General features: G+C 37.3%; 1 protein-coding gene across 2 annotated transcripts; it reads left to right on the top strand.

The window, feature by feature from the left end:
* Positions 1 to 6: 6 nt before the first annotated feature.
* Positions 7 to 14731, top strand: LOC128015338 (coiled-coil domain-containing protein 85A-like). 2 transcript variants are annotated; one of them, XM_052599081.1, is made up of 5 exons: positions 7 to 678; positions 1397 to 2396; positions 10342 to 10399; positions 12249 to 12285; positions 13793 to 14731. In XM_052599081.1, exons 1-5 carry the CDS (start codon positions 442 to 444, stop codon positions 13796 to 13798), a joined length of 1338 nt encoding a protein of 445 aa, XP_052455041.1. In that variant the 5' UTR covers positions 7 to 441; the 3' UTR covers positions 13799 to 14731. The 2 variants fall into 2 exon arrangements, with proteins under 2 accessions (XP_052455041.1, XP_052455042.1); XM_052599082.1 differs by lacking the exon at positions 12249 to 12285.
* The last annotated feature ends 1881 nt before the right edge of the window (positions 14732 to 16612 follow it).

Here is a 16612-nt window from a genome sequence, read left to right as displayed (position 1 = left end):
AATTTACTCAGTCTGCAGTCACGCTCATTTCTCCCGAGCTGTGTCTGAGGATGCTGTCGTCTCTCCTCCTTCATCTCCACGAGGATGCTGGAGCGCGCAGAGGCGGACGGAGGCGAGCGCATCGGGCCGCCTGAAACCACCCATATCCTACAGGCTAACCATTACCGCCACTTTTCCAAACTTACAAGAACTATGAATGGGAGTCGATGCTGAATAATCTGGGCGTACTTCTGCTGTATGCCGCCCTTCGTCACTCGTCAGCAGCATCAGCTGTTGCTTTTGGGAAAAGTCGAGGCGACTCCCACTCTGAGGGCATCGGATACGGGCATCACTCAGCAATGCGTCCTCCGTCTCCCTGACTCCTCCTAACACAGCGGATGCTGCCTGCCTCATTAATATTTGATCAGCACCTGGTATCACAGCAGCCGCTCGCCTCTCCTGATGGAGAAAGCGCAATCTCTACAAGCACAGCCTGGATCCAAGGCGCCAGAAAGTCCAGCAGAAAACATCTCCAACCTTACGGATGAAGAGCTCCTCCAGTGGAGCAAAGAGGAGCTGGTGCAGCGACTCCGAAAAACTGAAGCCGATAAAATGAGCGCCATTCTGGATCACAGTAATCTGATTCGGGAGGTGAACCGCAGCCTCCAGCTGCATCTGAACGAGATCCGGGGGCTGAAGGTGAGCAGATGAGATCATGGGTGTCTGGAGCACACCTGCGCTCTCTGAGGATGCGCCAGAAGCACTTGTGCACATCATTCTTCCTGTAGGAATATATAACGACTTGAATATTTCCTTTCTGTATACATGCTTATCTTCTGATTAAAACAAAAAGCTTGTTAAAAAAGCACTGATATAGCTTAAGCAATTATTAGTTTTGTTTTTCATACCAGTCAAGAATCATATTTTTGAAATTTGAACTAACGTTAAACATATGTTGTGTTTGAATATGCGCATTCTCCAATTGTTTAAATTAATGTTGCATATAAATAAGACGAGGTAAAAATGCACAATGTACCCTTTATAGAAACATATTATTAAAAAAATACATAAAAATACATTTTGTTTCCAGCTTTATTCCATACAAAGACAATTCCCAGTGACCAAATCTGTCAAGCTTAATTTAAAAAATCCATGATACTTGCACTATATTAGTCTTTTAAAGCCATGCAATAGTCATTATATGTAATGCAAAGTTTGGTTTCATTGATCATAGGTATCATTTATGTCAGTGATTAATTGAATCAGTTAATTTAATTAATGAATTATTAAATCAAATAAATGTCATATAGTTAGAGTAGCCTCAGAATACCCATGTCTTAGCAACATTTAAAATATGTAAAAACGTTTTGTAAACACAATTATTGTGTGTGTGTGTGTGTTCTCTATCGTGATGAAGGAGGTTAACCAGAAGCTGCAGGATGATAATCGGGAACTGCGAGACCTGTGCTGTTTCCTGGATGATGACCGGCAAAAGGGTAAGCGAGTGTCGCGTGAGTGGCAGCGTCTGGGTCACTTCAGTGCCAGCGTTATGCGTAAGGAGGTGGCACTGTACCTTCAGAAGCTAACAGAACTGGAGCACAAGCAGGAAGAGGTCATTCGGGAGAACCTGGAGCTAAGGGATCTTTGTCTGCTGATGGATGAGGAGAAAGGAGGCAGTGGAGGAGAAGGAGGCCACAGTGCGACGGGGTCCATTGGGTGTCGTAACTCCATTGATAGCCAGAGTGGGCTCCTAGTACCTGGCTTGATGCGGGACGTGGGGGACGGAAGCAGCACTTCTAGTGCAGGAAGTGCAGACAGCTCTGAGCATCCACACCACAAGCAGCCACAGCCGCCGTCTAGCAGAGGAACTGGGAATAAAAGCCCGGAGATCCAGAAGTCTCGTCCTGGGAAAAGAGGGGAAGGAGATCGGGTGGAGATCTCCAGCCCTGACCCTCCTGTCCGGCACAGAAGCACCAGCCTGGAGTATCCCTTCGTACTGCCACAGCCCTGCCGACCACGCTGTGGTTCCATATCTGTGACTGACCATCGGCTGATTAGAGGGCTGAGTCCAGAAAAGTATGGTCGATCCCTGGGCCACCGGAGTCCAGAGACTCATCCTAAGCATCATCTGGGTCCAGGACAGCCAATGAGTCCTGAGCTCTACATCCACAGGCACAGGGGGAGCTTAGGAAGTGGGCCTGGGAGTCCAGAAGCTAGACACCTGCTGCTAGGAACATCAGATCTCCACCATGAAAAATGCAAACTGGGAGGAAGTAGTCCAGAGATGTTGAGGCACCAGTACAGCATGAGCCCTGAACATGGGAAGTTTGGCAGCCCTGGTAGAGAGACGTCACCGCGGAGACTGGCAGGAGACGAACTGTCACCACACCATCGGAGCCTTTACAACGGTGTGAATGGTGGGTCTGACTTCCAAAATGACACATATATGAAAAGGTGTGCTTTTATGCCTGAGAAATATTTATATTTGCTGTATTTTTATCCCACTGTCACCAATTTAGTATTAGCGAATAAGTCAAACATATGATCTGGCAAGTGGTAAAATTAGAAACAGAACATTTAGGAGTCTAATCAAAAATTGTGCATGTTCTTATGTCCTACTTTCCACTTCTAAAGTTGTAATTATGGGTTTGTCACGTTCAAGCTCTTTGTTGTCAGAAATAATAGGAATCATGGAGAATGGCAATTTCACCTTTGCCTATTTCTTAAAGAAATTTATTAAAGACAAATTACAGGATTACATATTACAAATACAAGATTTTTAGTCAGTATTTAACAGAATTTGATTAAAATGGTGCATCCCATTTGTTGGCAACCATATAAACACAATCTAGATCAGGTGTATCCAATCCTGTCTTGTGTTTACCTCCAAAACAGCCAGAAACAGCTAATAAAAATTTCTAGACACATCTGGTGTGTTAGGACAGGCTGGATCTTAACCCTGCAGTACATCAGACCTCTAGAAGCAGGATTGGACACCCCCAATCTAGCAATTGATGGTCCGATAGAAGTTACTTTCACTGTGTAAAATACAAACAACATGCATCAAATGGTTATTTTTACTTAAATATGCATTACTGTAATGGCAAGAGAAAAGTTGGTTCTCTCCTCCTCCATGGAGTTTATGGCCCACTAAACTTTGAAACTTGGATATCAAAATCCAGTGGTTTTCCAGTTGTAAATATGGCTTTGCAAGGCCATTCAGGTCCAATTTCCGTCTAGGTAACTCGTATTTGCAATAACTCTGACAGCACATGAAGGCAGCGTAAGACACGTGAAATCAGCCAAACACTTTTTTTTTCTCACATGTTGCTGTTGTCGAGGTCTTTGCCGTTTCCTTCAGACTAGCCTGCCACCCACAGTCAGATTGCCACAGACTCTGCTAAAGTTACTCATGATTGGCTCAGCCTCCTTGAAACAGTTAATTATTTCTCCAGAGATACCAGATCTATGCCTGGTATAATTGAGAATCACCACACAAGTGGACACAGTGTGAAAGACTTCCCTATTCAGACATTGTCCTATTTTGCCTTATTTATGACATGCAGATTTCTGTGCAAAGTTCAAAAGATATATACCCCCATAGTACAAAATTTTTTATGGAATTACCATGGTTTATGTCCTAAAAAACATATATATATATATATATATGTAATTGCATACTTTCTGAGTAGGTACTACATTTGATGAAGAACTTTGATTCTGTTAAAAAAGTATGTTCTTTGCTGTGTGTGTGCAGTATGTTATATCCGCCATATTGGCTATGTCATGTGACTTAACATGCATATCCTACAGCTGCAGAATAACAATTTCTACAAGAGAGCATGCTGAGTAGCCTGTAGTTCACGCTGCCCATAAAACACTCACCTCAAGGTGAAAGATGTGACTCACTTTGCATTCATTAGCTTCAAGAAATGCCCCCTTAAGAAGAAATAAGAGCCAAGAAAGATCAGATTGATGTCCTCATTTAAATAACTCAAAATACAGAAGAACTTCTTTAGCTGATTTGTGGGGGTTGAATTAGCTTCCTAATCTTTTCAGATAAGATTTATTTGTTACGTTTAAGATGGAACCTTCTTGAAATAATGTTCTCTCACTTGACAAGGTCAAAATGAAACCAAAGATATTTAATAGAATGGCTTTTAGCTAAGCACTAACAATAATAATCTATTTGCTAACAAGATGACTGTTGGTGTTGGATGCTGTGGTTTCAGCATTGTCCTACGTGTCTGTAATGCTGCTGTAGACATTTGTCACTGTCACAGCCTGCTCTGATGTTGGTCCCAAAGGGAAAACTGCCCATCCACAAACCCTGTACACTACCAGATCATCCAGGTCTTCCCCTGAACGACCTTAATGCTACTCTGAAATGCTTTGCAGTGTAAGAGTGTGTAAAGTATTGGGTATTAAAGGGGAGTACAATCCAAAAATCAAAATCTAGAAACATTTTTTTCACCCTTATTTTGTTTAAAATCTTCCGTAGAACACGATATATATAAAAATAAATGTAAAAAAGTCAGAGCGGTCAAATGTAGTTTTGTCTTCAAAATATCTATAAAAACATTATATGAGGGTGAATAACAGAATTTTTCATTTTTGAATGAACCATCCCTTTAAAATGAACCAGTTTACTTTAGCAAGGATATTTTTCTGACATCTGTTTTTATTGATATGCCTGTCCAGTGACCATTTTTATAGAGAATCTATCAGCATTGTCAGCATTTACTGTTGCAGTCACGGTGCCCAGACTGCAAATATAATTTATTTATTTTATTCACTCAACTGTAGTGAATTTAAACGGCATTTTGAAGTTATATCACAGTTTAAGCAGGATTATATCACAATTCGTGACATAAGAGCTTTAGTTGTCTATTTGCAGACCGGCATGATGGAAGTCATTATCGCATTGACATTGCATTGTGTAGTTATTAAAAAAATCCATTCTAATGGAGTGTTTTGCAGTATGTGCATCACTACAAATCATAAACGCAGTATTTGTTGTGCATAGATGTAGGGATGTAGTGATGTTGAAGCTCTGGATAATCCTGAAAGAGGTTTTCAGAGAATTATTATTTTTCTGCATTCTTAGCGTGTGGCTCTTATTCAAAAAGCCAAATCACATGATTATAAACATCACAGTGACTTTAGCCAACAATCTAAATGAGCATCTAAATAACAGCGTCACAAGACAATCCCTCAGCATTTTTCGCCGAAATCCTGCATGAAAACAAGCACCTCTTGACCTCCTCTAAACTAATCTTTATGCCATCATGCTGCTAGCATTTCTTTTCTGGTTAAGATGCAGGGCGGCTTTATTTGGACTTTGCATGGGAATCACGTTGTACAGTAGCTGATGCTGTCAGCTCATGCCGGAAATTTAGTTCCCGGTTTTGGATTTCACATGAAAGCTGTTTTCAGTACAGTATGTGGCTACACTGAGCTGACAACATCTGTCAATAGCCAGCTTTATGCTGAAGAAAACTTGTCTTGAAAAGTCTGAACATTAAAAATGAGGGCATTGTTTTATGGGTAGAGAAAAATGGGTGCTCTATCTCTTGGCTCATATTTGTACTTTTTGTTTTTTGCTGACCCGGCACTATGAGCAGATGGGAAGACCAAATGCAACTGCAATGAGCTTTCAAACTTCTAATAGACACTAAGCAACTTCAAATAACAAAACAAAAACATAAAAGTAGTCCATGTGACTCTGAAGCCTTACAATAGCATTGTGTGATTGTGAAATTAATTTGAATGGATATTATTCACTGAGTAACAGTAAGTCAGTGAGCTCATGAGCCAAATCAGTTTCCTAATTTCATGAACTGATTCTGAATTGTCTTTGAAGCTGACATTGCTACTTGTCTTATAAACTCAGTGAAATGATCATGTTTTCTAGCCTGTTAGTGTTAAATTACATGTTCAGCATGATCATCTAAGCTTTTTTTGCTTCAAAACTCTTGAGACTCTTATGCATGTGAGATTTCTTTCGAAGCTACTTTCACTTCAGTTTAAACCATGGAAAATCTGGGACCTTCCTAATGCCACAGATAAGAGTGAGACATTTAAAGAAGAGACAAAGCGGCCATTATACAACTCCTGAAAAAAGTCCTGGTAATACAGAAGTCAGACCTCTTCAGACTCAAACTCTCAGTCCCCAGGGAGGCCTGTGGTTTAGGCAGACCTGTACAGTATTTCAATTGCTGTGTGTGGGTGTGTGTTAGTGTGAGCGTGAACGGTGTGTTGTGTGTGCTTCTCTGTGACCTTGGGAGATACCCCCCTCTGACTCCAGCTCTAAATTTAGCCCTCAAGCTGATGGTTTTCTCAGTGTTTACCTCCACACATACAGTAGGCAAAGACCTTTCCCCCACTTCTACTTACACAGTCTTATTCTTTTTTTCAATAATCAGGTAGAAACTCAAGTCCTTGCTCAATTTAATTTTATTTTAGTTTAGTTTACACCCTTTAATGAATTATTGTATAATGTAATTATAAATTTTTATTTTTTATTTAATAATTATATTTTATATATATTTTTTATCTAATTTTATTTATATTAGATAAATTGACACCTTTTAACAAATTATTTATAGGCAGTAGTTATATTTTACTTTTTTAGTTTATTTTATTATTGTATTTTATTTTTAGAGAAGTTTAAAAAATTATTGTATGGTAAAGGTTACATTTTTTTTTTTTTTTGTTATTTTATTTTGTTCAAATTTAAGTTGAAACTATTTAAGAAACTATTTTATAATTACATAAAGATTACATCATTTTAGTACAGTTTACACGTTTTAAAGATTATTGTATAGTGGTTACATTTTATTTTATTTTATAAATTTTTTAGTTAAGTTTAGAATATTTTTGTAGAGTGATTTTTTACATATTAGCTTTATTTTATTTTATTTATTTTATTTTAGTAAATTTAATTAGATTTTATGTACAGTAACAAATTGTTATTAAAGTTTAAACATTTCAGCAGTGATCTGGTTTAAGCAGATGAAGTGAACAAAAACAGGATCTGTTAAGTGAGAAAACGTCCTATAATTCTTGCCCTGTGCACCGTATTTGAGTATTTTTATTTCCCTGGAAAAGAATATTACAGTGAGCTCTTAGTCACGACAGGCTCAGAGCAGATTGTTGAGTCATGTGTGAGGATTGTGCGTCTCACAAAACAAAACAAAACAACAACTCTACTTGCATCTCTATCACCACATGTTTTTGCACTACTAGCAGTATGTAACTGCAAAAACAACTGTTTTCCAACAGGTTTCCGAAACACGGCACTTGCAGTATTGCAGTGAGAATGTGAAATATTTCTACTATGTTTCCTTGTATTTCAGCAGTAGCACACAGCAAAATCCAGTTTTTTTTTTTTTTTTTGTTAAATATGAAAATAATATGTTATGCGTGTAATTAAGACAACAAAATCTGCACTTTAGTGGAGCCAGCAGAACTGAACGTGAATTTCCCTTTAGGGATATGGTTTAACACAGTCATGAGATGCATGAATGTGCAGTGAGCTTTATTAGGCAATAACCTTCAGTTTGCATGCTCTGTCAGGGGCATTGTGGGTATTCTTTGGATAATACAGTATGACACTAGTGTGTTTACATGTGCTGTAAGCAATTTCAGCTATTTTAACATGAACAGACAAAATAATTAACATTCAAAGAGAATTTACAAATAGCTATTTTTCAGCATGGGTGCAGAATTATTATTATTATAATTTTTTTTTTTTTTTTGCTGTTAACAGAGTCTAAAATCTTGTTCAGACTGGCAGTAAAAATCTCAGAAATTGTTACCGTATGTAGTGACAGGAAATGAAAGCATACAGCACACATTGTCATTTTTCATGCATTTTTGCTACATCTATCACTAAAGTCTCAAGACTGGTGTAAAAGCGACTGCCAGCATATAATTTATATTTCCTCTGCAGTGTGAACAGAGCCCAAGGCTGATATTTGGAGCGGGGCTAAGCTGTATTTTTATAGTACATGCAGAATCTACAACTATGATCATAGGAGTGCAGATGTGTGAAAATGCTGAACTACAATATCTGTGTTTTATAGGCAAGTATTTATGAAAGTACTTGGTATTAGGCCTTTGAATAATAAAATTACACTACAAATATGATGCAGCAGATGTCCTTGTATGACAGCAGTGATTAAAACAATAATTTGTTAAAAAAGTGTGTGGTTAATGTGAAAATGTACCCAATGATGCCTGCATCTATTTATAAACAATTGTGAGGAGAGCAAGTACGTAGCTGCTCGTCTCAGCGAAAAGTGAATTTTGTGACCCCCCTCCCGCTGTCAGAGCTTAAGTGTTCCCATGATTTCTAAAAATATAGGACATTCTCCCATAATCCCTGTTTTACGATGATGGAACTCTGTAAGTCTTTTTGCATTTGTGGTGCTGTGTTAGTGTGTGTGTCTGCTATAGAGATAGAATGTGAAAGAGATACTCATCTTGACAAAAGTTTTGAACTTGTACAAATATGAAATCACACATCTTGACCTCAGCGCTGCCTCTCTCAAGATAGTCTCTATCTGACAGATCTGTCCATGAGCTCTCGGGGCAGACTGAACGTTATAAGCTTCCAGCCGAGAAGCGCAGCGACATTATAAAAGCCCACACAATGCAATTACAATATTCGATCTCGAGAAGTAAATGCATGCTTAGGGTACTAATATAATGTTGTATAAAGATTGTTAATGTTAATGGTAGAATACAACAAGAGATTTGGATCTCCTGCCAGGTTTACATAAATGATCTAAGAATGAAATAACCCAAATGAAAGAATTCATACTTTTTATAATGTTCTTTATTTTTATCTCTCTCCAGGACATCAGTTTTGGTTTGCATTCCCGGTCGTTCCTGTGTTTATCTGCTTTCACGTTGTGAATGTTGGCGGATAAACTGACCAGGACGTCTGCTAAAGCCTCCTAAAGTGTTTCTTAGAAGTCCACAGACTGGCATGAATCTTTAATGGCTGACAGCATGAACATGCCTGCAGCAAATATGATAACCAGATAAAAAAAACTGAAGCGGTGAATGAAACATAGAGCACTATTGATGCGGGCTAAATGGAGGCGAGCTCATTCAGAATGGATGTGCCATCACTCTCTCTGAATGAATATCGAATGACTTTGAATGGTTAGAGTGCAGGAAAAGCTGTCTAACCTCCGATTAGCCTGCCAATGAAGGGTTCGCTTCTGGACTGCTTGTTGTATGTCAGAGCAGTCTGTAACACTGTGAATAGTATGTTACTGTATGTTCTTACTCTGGTAAATTACACCCTCCGCAGCATGAGGTTTCTCAGCCCACAGGACTGTCACTATGTCTGCTTGCGTATATGTGTTTGATGCAGTAGCATATGGGAAAAGCAGACAGGTTCACAGTTGGTTTAGTCTGGGCACACATGCAGGAGAAAATGTTATTTCCAGGCTCAGGAAAGCAGGTAAACAACAGGGTTTGCCTGTGGCCTCCTGTGTGCAATTAAACCTTAAAAAGAGAAAATAACTGCTCACGTGCTATGAGGGCAACAAATTATGTCAGAAGACTCTTATTTCTTACAGACCACCCTCAATGTCAACCTTAATGTGCACAAACCACATCGAAATTTCCCAACATCTCTGTGGAAAAGACAAATCCTAATGCTTTATGTACAGTCTACTGTTGAGCCCTGTATTGTGGCAATAAGCAGCTATAATTCATCTCAAGGACAACAGCAATCACCCACTATTTAAGTGGCCTTCGTTCCAGAAGTTTTTTTCACCCCTCATTTTCTTAATACACTTTTACGAACATTGGCATTCTATGAATAATCTTAAACATCCATGGAAACTTTCCATTGAGTAAAGCATTATTTATAATGGGAAAAAAAAGATTCTTCAGATTATCAAAAAGTTCTTCACACTAGGAAAAAATGGTTCTATTAAGAACTGTTCACGGTAAGGTTCTTTGGGGACCCAAAATGGTTCTTTAATGGCACTGCTGAAACAACAACAACAACAAAACTCGGAAGCTTTATTTTTTAAGAGGATAGAAAAAAAAACACCCAACTCCAAGACAAATCATGATATTACAAACTTTGATTGATAGCAAAAAAAGTAGGCTTATGAAAACTAAGAATGAGTAAAGAATGAGTCTTTTATGATGGATTCTACAAATGATGTAACAGAAATGCAGGTAACAATGTAAAACTATTCAACTGAAACTGAAACTTCACACACATTAATATATAATATGTATTTCTCTATGAAGAAAATTAATTATCATTATTTTTCTGACTGCTGTGCACAAAATCTTCACAAAAATCGTTTTTTTTTTATTCTTCCACAGCTTTGATATCAGCAGGATGTTGCAGCAACAACTGCAGGAACGTGAAGCTCTGGGACAGGTGAGTTTTGCTCAAATGACTCCGGCTCTGTTCCAAACCCTAGTGAGCTGCCTACATAGACAGCATTTTTAGGCATCACTAGTCTGCCCCTGATGTGAAGGCTATTCCAAAACAGTAGGCAGCTAAATTATGCTGCTAAATTAGAAACCTTATTTTGACCAACATCTAAGACAGCAGTGTACACTGTGTGCATTGCAACATTACATTACATGCAGATTTTCAATAAATACACTAAATGGCAATTGTTAATAGAATGCATTTAAATTATCAATAAAAAGTGCTAAGTGATTAAATCTGTGCATTGTATGTGATTTTATTTGAGACAATGTTATTGTTAACTAAAACTTAAATTATATGTTTGTTCATTGAAATAAAGCTGAAACAAAAGAAAATAGATGTGTAAATGTATATATTCAAACTGTTGCCTTAAAAGTATAATTTGAAGTACTAAAATGACTAACTGAATTTTTTTAAAGCTAAACAGAATGATTCAAAATAAATACAAAAACACATAAATACTAAAACTTAAAAAAAAACACACACAAACCAATATACTAATAAATACTAATAGTACATAAATAACCCAAAAATAACATTCAGGTCCATTTTGAAGTTCACTAAGGCCAAGAACCACCCACTAAGAAAAAAATAATCTGTCTGACAGATATCTAAAATGACCAACCACATAATTTGGCAAAGGAAATCTGTGTTGCCACAATGACAGGCCGACAAACTCCTTCAAATTGTTCTTCAGATCTACAGAAAACATCAAGAGAAAGAGAATCTTTCAAAAAATCTGATACCTAACCAACTAAACAAATCTAGTTCTTCCACCAAAGTGCTCGTTATATTAACCAAGTTCCTTTTAAACATGATTTTGTTTCCTTTCAGACTGATCTCTTCACTCAGACTCCTAGAGAATGTGAATCAGTCAGAGTTTTTCCTGATCTGATCTCCACAAGTGATTTCCAGTTTGGTGTGCAGTATGCATGACCGAGGCCGAGACTAATGGGGTTGCTGCCTGGATAGAGCATTTTTATCTTTACTTCATTTAGGGGGCTATCAAAGAAGAGCGTTTCCAATGTACACGTTACACAGTGAAGGCAGCTTACTAAAACAGAGCCTAAATGTCCCCATGATCCATGCATGTATGCACTCATATGTGTGTGAATACAGCTGCAAAGGTGATCATGTCTATCCGTGATCTCGTAAAGTTGTCCATCAGGGGCAGAAAATGGCTTTGTTAATATTTAATAGCTCAAAGGTAGACGTTTATCCTTAGGGGATTACTTACCAGTTTCATCAGTTTTCCACTATGATCACAGGAATGCTGATCCTCAAACCCCCCGCCCACCCCCTTTATTTTCAGTTTGTTGTTGTTTGTGGTAATTTTGTTAAAACTACATCACCTTCCATGCCATATATGGATGATTTATGTAATCCTCTTGTAAAACCTGTCATTAAAGGAACAGTTTTGTCAGTTTGTCAGTGAAAATGTTGTCGTCACTTACTCACCTTCATGTTCAGACCCCTGTATTGTTCCCTTTCCTCTGTATAAAACACAAACAAAACATGATATATACTTCCAAGCTACTAAAAAACCCTTTGCTAGAGTTCTCAAATCTTATTTATGCTTGCGTTCAGTCAACACAAGCAAGTTTGAAAAACGCAGCATGTGATAAGCGTGAAATATGGCAGATGTCCTTCAGCTCAAGTCGTATTGACTTCATTTATGATGCTTTTATGGTGCCTTTTTTGAGCTTGACTGTATAAATCACCATCCATTTTACTTGAATGAATACCTAAAGCCCTCTTGAAGATCTCTTTTTGTTGTTGTTTTGTTTCACAGAAGAAAGAAACTAATACAGGGTTGGAACAAAACAGAGGTTAGTAAATGATGACACATGGGTTTAAAGACCACAGTTTTCTGTCCAGTGTTGACTCAGGCTAAATTCGGAATAGCAATCTAATCTCACTATTTATGTCATATTGCATAAGTAGTTAGAGTAGTATGCTAGTATACAATTCCAAATAAAGCTATTTGTCTTACTGAATAAGTAAAAAGCTAATTGGTTGCCTGTTGCTGGTATTAGGGGCATTTGATTGGACAAAAATCTGTGTAATGCAAAATACTGAATATGCACTTATAGTGTACTTCAAATCTTAAAAGTCTATTAGAAAAAACTGTACCTGCAGATAACATTATATTAATGAAATAAAAGACCACTGAGTGTACTTTAAGAGAGTGACCATTTCCTTTTAGTGGACCATTTCCTTTCCCATTCTGATGTGTTGAGTAAAATATTAAAGCACATGTACAGTACTTGATTATAATTTGAACTGTAGTGTGTTATTCAATATCACATTGTTATTACAAATCACAAATTACTATATTTTAAATGTACTCCAATTCAACTTTATCATTAAAAATGCATAATTAGAAAATAATAATAAATCCACGTCCTACAACTTTTAACGGTAACACTTTACAATAGGGTCATTTGTTAACATTAGTTAAGTTATTGAGTAACTTGAACTAACAATGAACCAAACATTTGTTACAGAATTTATTAATATTTGTTAATGCTAGTTAATGACAATACAGTTATTCATTGTTTATATTAGTTCACAGTGCATTAAATAATGTTAACCAATAAAACTTTTTATTTTAATAATGTATTAGTAAATGCTGAAATTAACATAAACTAAGATTAATAAATGCTGTAGAAGTATTGTTCATGCTTAGCTCATGTTAACTTCTATTAAATAATCTACAACCTTATTGAAAGTGTTACCATAAATAATAATAATAATAATAATAATAATACACACACACACACACACACACACACACACACACACACACACATACACACACACCAAACTTTGGTGAGTGTTTGTAAGTTTTTTCAATGAAGTGCTCATAATATTAGTCAGGAACAGATAAAGTATATTGTTAGTTATGCTTTAGGCTGTGGACTGTAACCATATTGCAACAGGACAATAACTATGAAATTACTTAAAAGATGAACTGAAGTCCTACTTAAGCAGAAAAAAAGCACGTTTAAGTTCAACTTATTGCGCACAATGTAAATGTAAATTATAACACAATTTATTTTAAATGTAAATCACATGCAATTAAGTGTCCGAAAACTTTACATTCAGTTTGCACTAAAGTAACTTCTTTATTTTTAGACGTACCATTTAACAGCAGGGGTACATCCATATATTCATTTAAGACTATATATGCATATATGGAATAAAAGTTTATTTAGCCAAATTTTAGGCATACAATATAATATTGCAGATAGTTTCAAACTATTTTAATGTCTTTAAACACTGTTTTATTGCTTGAAATGGCCACCTCTTAAAGCTAAATTTCTGTCTCCACAGTTTTGATGGCTCTTCTTGACCATGCCGTTGCTTGGAGGTTTGGGTTGGCACAGGGAGCCCCGCTCTCACCAGGCAGATATTCCATCCCTTCACCGTGTACACAATGGGCCAAGCAGTCAGGCCCCATTTCAATTGTCATAACAGCAGCTTGCTTTGTGGACCCTCTGGTGCAATAATTTCAAAGGGGACTAGAGCGAGATGCAGTATGTCCTCCCCAACCATTGGGATGAAAGAAGATGCTTACACAAACCACAGAAACAGACACACCCTCACACAGCTATGAGAATCTAAATGTTTCCTGTGGTTGAGATGTTTAACAGTACTGCATTTGGGTAATCAAACACTTGAGCCGTCCCTCTCTCTATATCGCTGTTTCTCTGTATCATGTTGAGTAGTAATAGGACACATGAAACAAAACGCTGTGGCTTCTCTGAAGGTGCTTCCCTGCCCTTGATGTTTATTTATGCAGTTTCTTTCCAACCAAAGCTAACTGAAATATCTCTATCGTTCGTTTTTCACCCAGGCCTCTATGATGGAGTATCAGTATCACCTTTGCTAGTTTTTTCATCTCTTGGATTGTTTTTAAATGACTGACAGCAGTGCAAGGTCTTTGTGTACGGTTTATGAACACCATTGAAAGCAGTACATGTTGTCAGTGACTGAATAACCTCATCAGTGTTTTCACTGATTCTGTGTGTGTATGTGTGTGTGTTTATTGGCTTTATTATTCCTTCCCTCCAAGCTCCTGTATATAAGCTAATGAGGTGTTTCTTCATGTTGTTTTATATACAGAAATACAGCCTAGTACATATAGTAAATTAATGGGATAGTTTTATATGCATATAATGACTATTATTTTTGACTTACAGTTATTATTATAACAATAATAAAAATATGAATATATCTATGTGCAAAATATTAAAGGATTTTCTTTATGTACGCTTGGATGGCATTCATTATTTGTTTCACTAACACTAAAGCCCAAAGCTTTAGTCAGCAGTCTGCAGATGAAGCAAGATTCCCAAGTTGCTAATTCAGTTTGTTTTGATGTACATTAGACGTACTCAGCCATTTCAGGATGATTGAAAATTTGTTTTTAAATCTTTTTTATTTTAGCATAATATCATTATTTCTCTTTTTGTGTCATGAATACATTCATATTTTCTCAGCTGTTACACACATGAAATCAGAAACTTTTCGCTTTGGTTTCGAGACTGGGCTTCAGGGCCGACCTCAATCCATTTCATCATTTCTCAAGCAGGGAGGCTTTGGTCAGATTTTAGTTTCTGAGCATTTGCCTGTGATGAAATCAACTGATCCTCTTATCAACGCCAGAAACACATTTTAGATAAGAACCGTGCAGTGCTTTAAGACCCCTGTTAAAAAGGCCTTTTATCATAGAGCTGCATAAACCTTTATGTTCTTTCCAGACACTTTTTCCTCTTAGTTTCTTAAAAGAGTTTGCAATTCATGGTTGCTTGCACCCAGGTTGCAACTAAAATCAAATCCCTTGTGGGACTATGTTTGAAATGTATTGACTAGTTTACCATACAGAAGCCTTATTTGCTATTTCTCTCTTCTGCTGTGAAAAAGTATGTGAGTTCTGTGGAAACATCATTTTCGGAAGCAAATGATTCACATATCTTTATGAATCTATATAAGTTTTAGTTTACAAACTGATTTGGTGTATAATGTATGTCTGTTGTGGAGAGTAAAGGAGAGAGAGGCAGCGCTCTCATGATTAAGACGCATCCTTGCAAGTTCAGACGAGCTGACAGAGGGCTGCTCTCTCAGGTTCCCAGAGCTGCGCCCAGTTCTGCTCTGCTGCATTGCAGTACAGTAGAGGAAAGAAGTGAATGGTAGAGAAGTGAGGAGAAGAGGAGGTAAGTAGAGATGGCAGAGCTGAGCACAGGAATGGTGGAGAAAAGATGAATCAGAATGAGGAAGGTGGAGGCAATTCTGTGATTCAACCTGTGGGATAAGGAACAGTAAAATTATGATTTAAACGAAGGAGGTGAAGAAGAGAATTTATGTTATGGGGAAGGCAGTTCAACAGAGGAGTGTATATTTGTGGAAAAGAGGTGCAGTAAAGAAGTTACATTTACAGACAAGAGAGGATTATATGAATATAGAGAAGACATTTATGATCAGATGGCAAGAGGTGCAATAAAGGAATTATGTATAAAGGGGGTGCAGTAGTAGAAATTAAATTAGTAGCAAGGATGTGCTGTAAAGGAGAGAAGTTAAGAGAGCAGAGAAAGAAGTGGACAAATTTGCAGTACAGCAGGTGTTATAAAAGAGGAGACGGCGTAAAGGAGCATAAAAGGAGTTAGGAAACTTGAGGAAAGGAAGCACAATAAATGAGTTTTGATTAGAGAGAAGGAGCTGCAACAGAGGGGTAATTGTTGTAAAGAAGGAGGTGCAGTAGCTGATTTATGATTAGAAGGAGGTGCAGCAGAGAAGAGTCAATGATTATAAAAATGGAGGTGCAATTGAGGAGTAATGACATAGAGGAGGACGAGGAGCATAAGAGGAGTTCTGTTTTAAGAGAAGGATGTGCAGTCGAGCAGCTATGACTAAAATAAGTATTGTTGAGGAGTTGTGATAAAAGAGAAGGAGGCACGATATGCAAGTTATGATTAGAGGGAAGGAGGTGCAGTAGAGGTGTAATCATTCTAAAGAAGGAGGTGAAGCAGCTGAGTTATGATTAGAGAGAAGTAGGCGCAACTGATGAGTTAATGAATATAAAAAAGGTGTAATTGAGGTGTAATGGCTATAGAGGAGGAGGAACATAAAATTAGTTAGGATTAGAAGGAAGGA

This window comes from Carassius gibelio, chromosome A6 (genome assembly GCF_023724105.1).
Source record: "Carassius gibelio isolate Cgi1373 ecotype wild population from Czech Republic chromosome A6, carGib1.2-hapl.c, whole genome shotgun sequence".
Taxonomy (NCBI): domain Eukaryota; kingdom Metazoa; phylum Chordata; class Actinopteri; order Cypriniformes; family Cyprinidae; genus Carassius; species Carassius gibelio.
Note: the sequence above shows the minus strand (reverse complement) of the source record. Positions and strands in the feature narration are given on the sequence as shown.

Bases quoted from the DNA above. Each gene is read 5' to 3' on its own strand.
- LOC128015338 (XM_052599081.1), top strand. From the start codon at position 442: ATGGAGAAAGCGCAATCTCTACAAGCACAGCCTGGATCCAAGGCGCCA. The intron at 679-1,396 runs GTGAGCAGATGA...ATCGTGATGAAG, and splicing joins ACGAGATCCGGGGGCTGAAG to GAGGTTAACCAGAAGCTGCA. The intron at 10,400-12,248 runs GTGAGTTTTGCT...TTTGTTTCACAG, and splicing joins AACGTGAAGCTCTGGGACAG to AAGAAAGAAACTAATACAGG.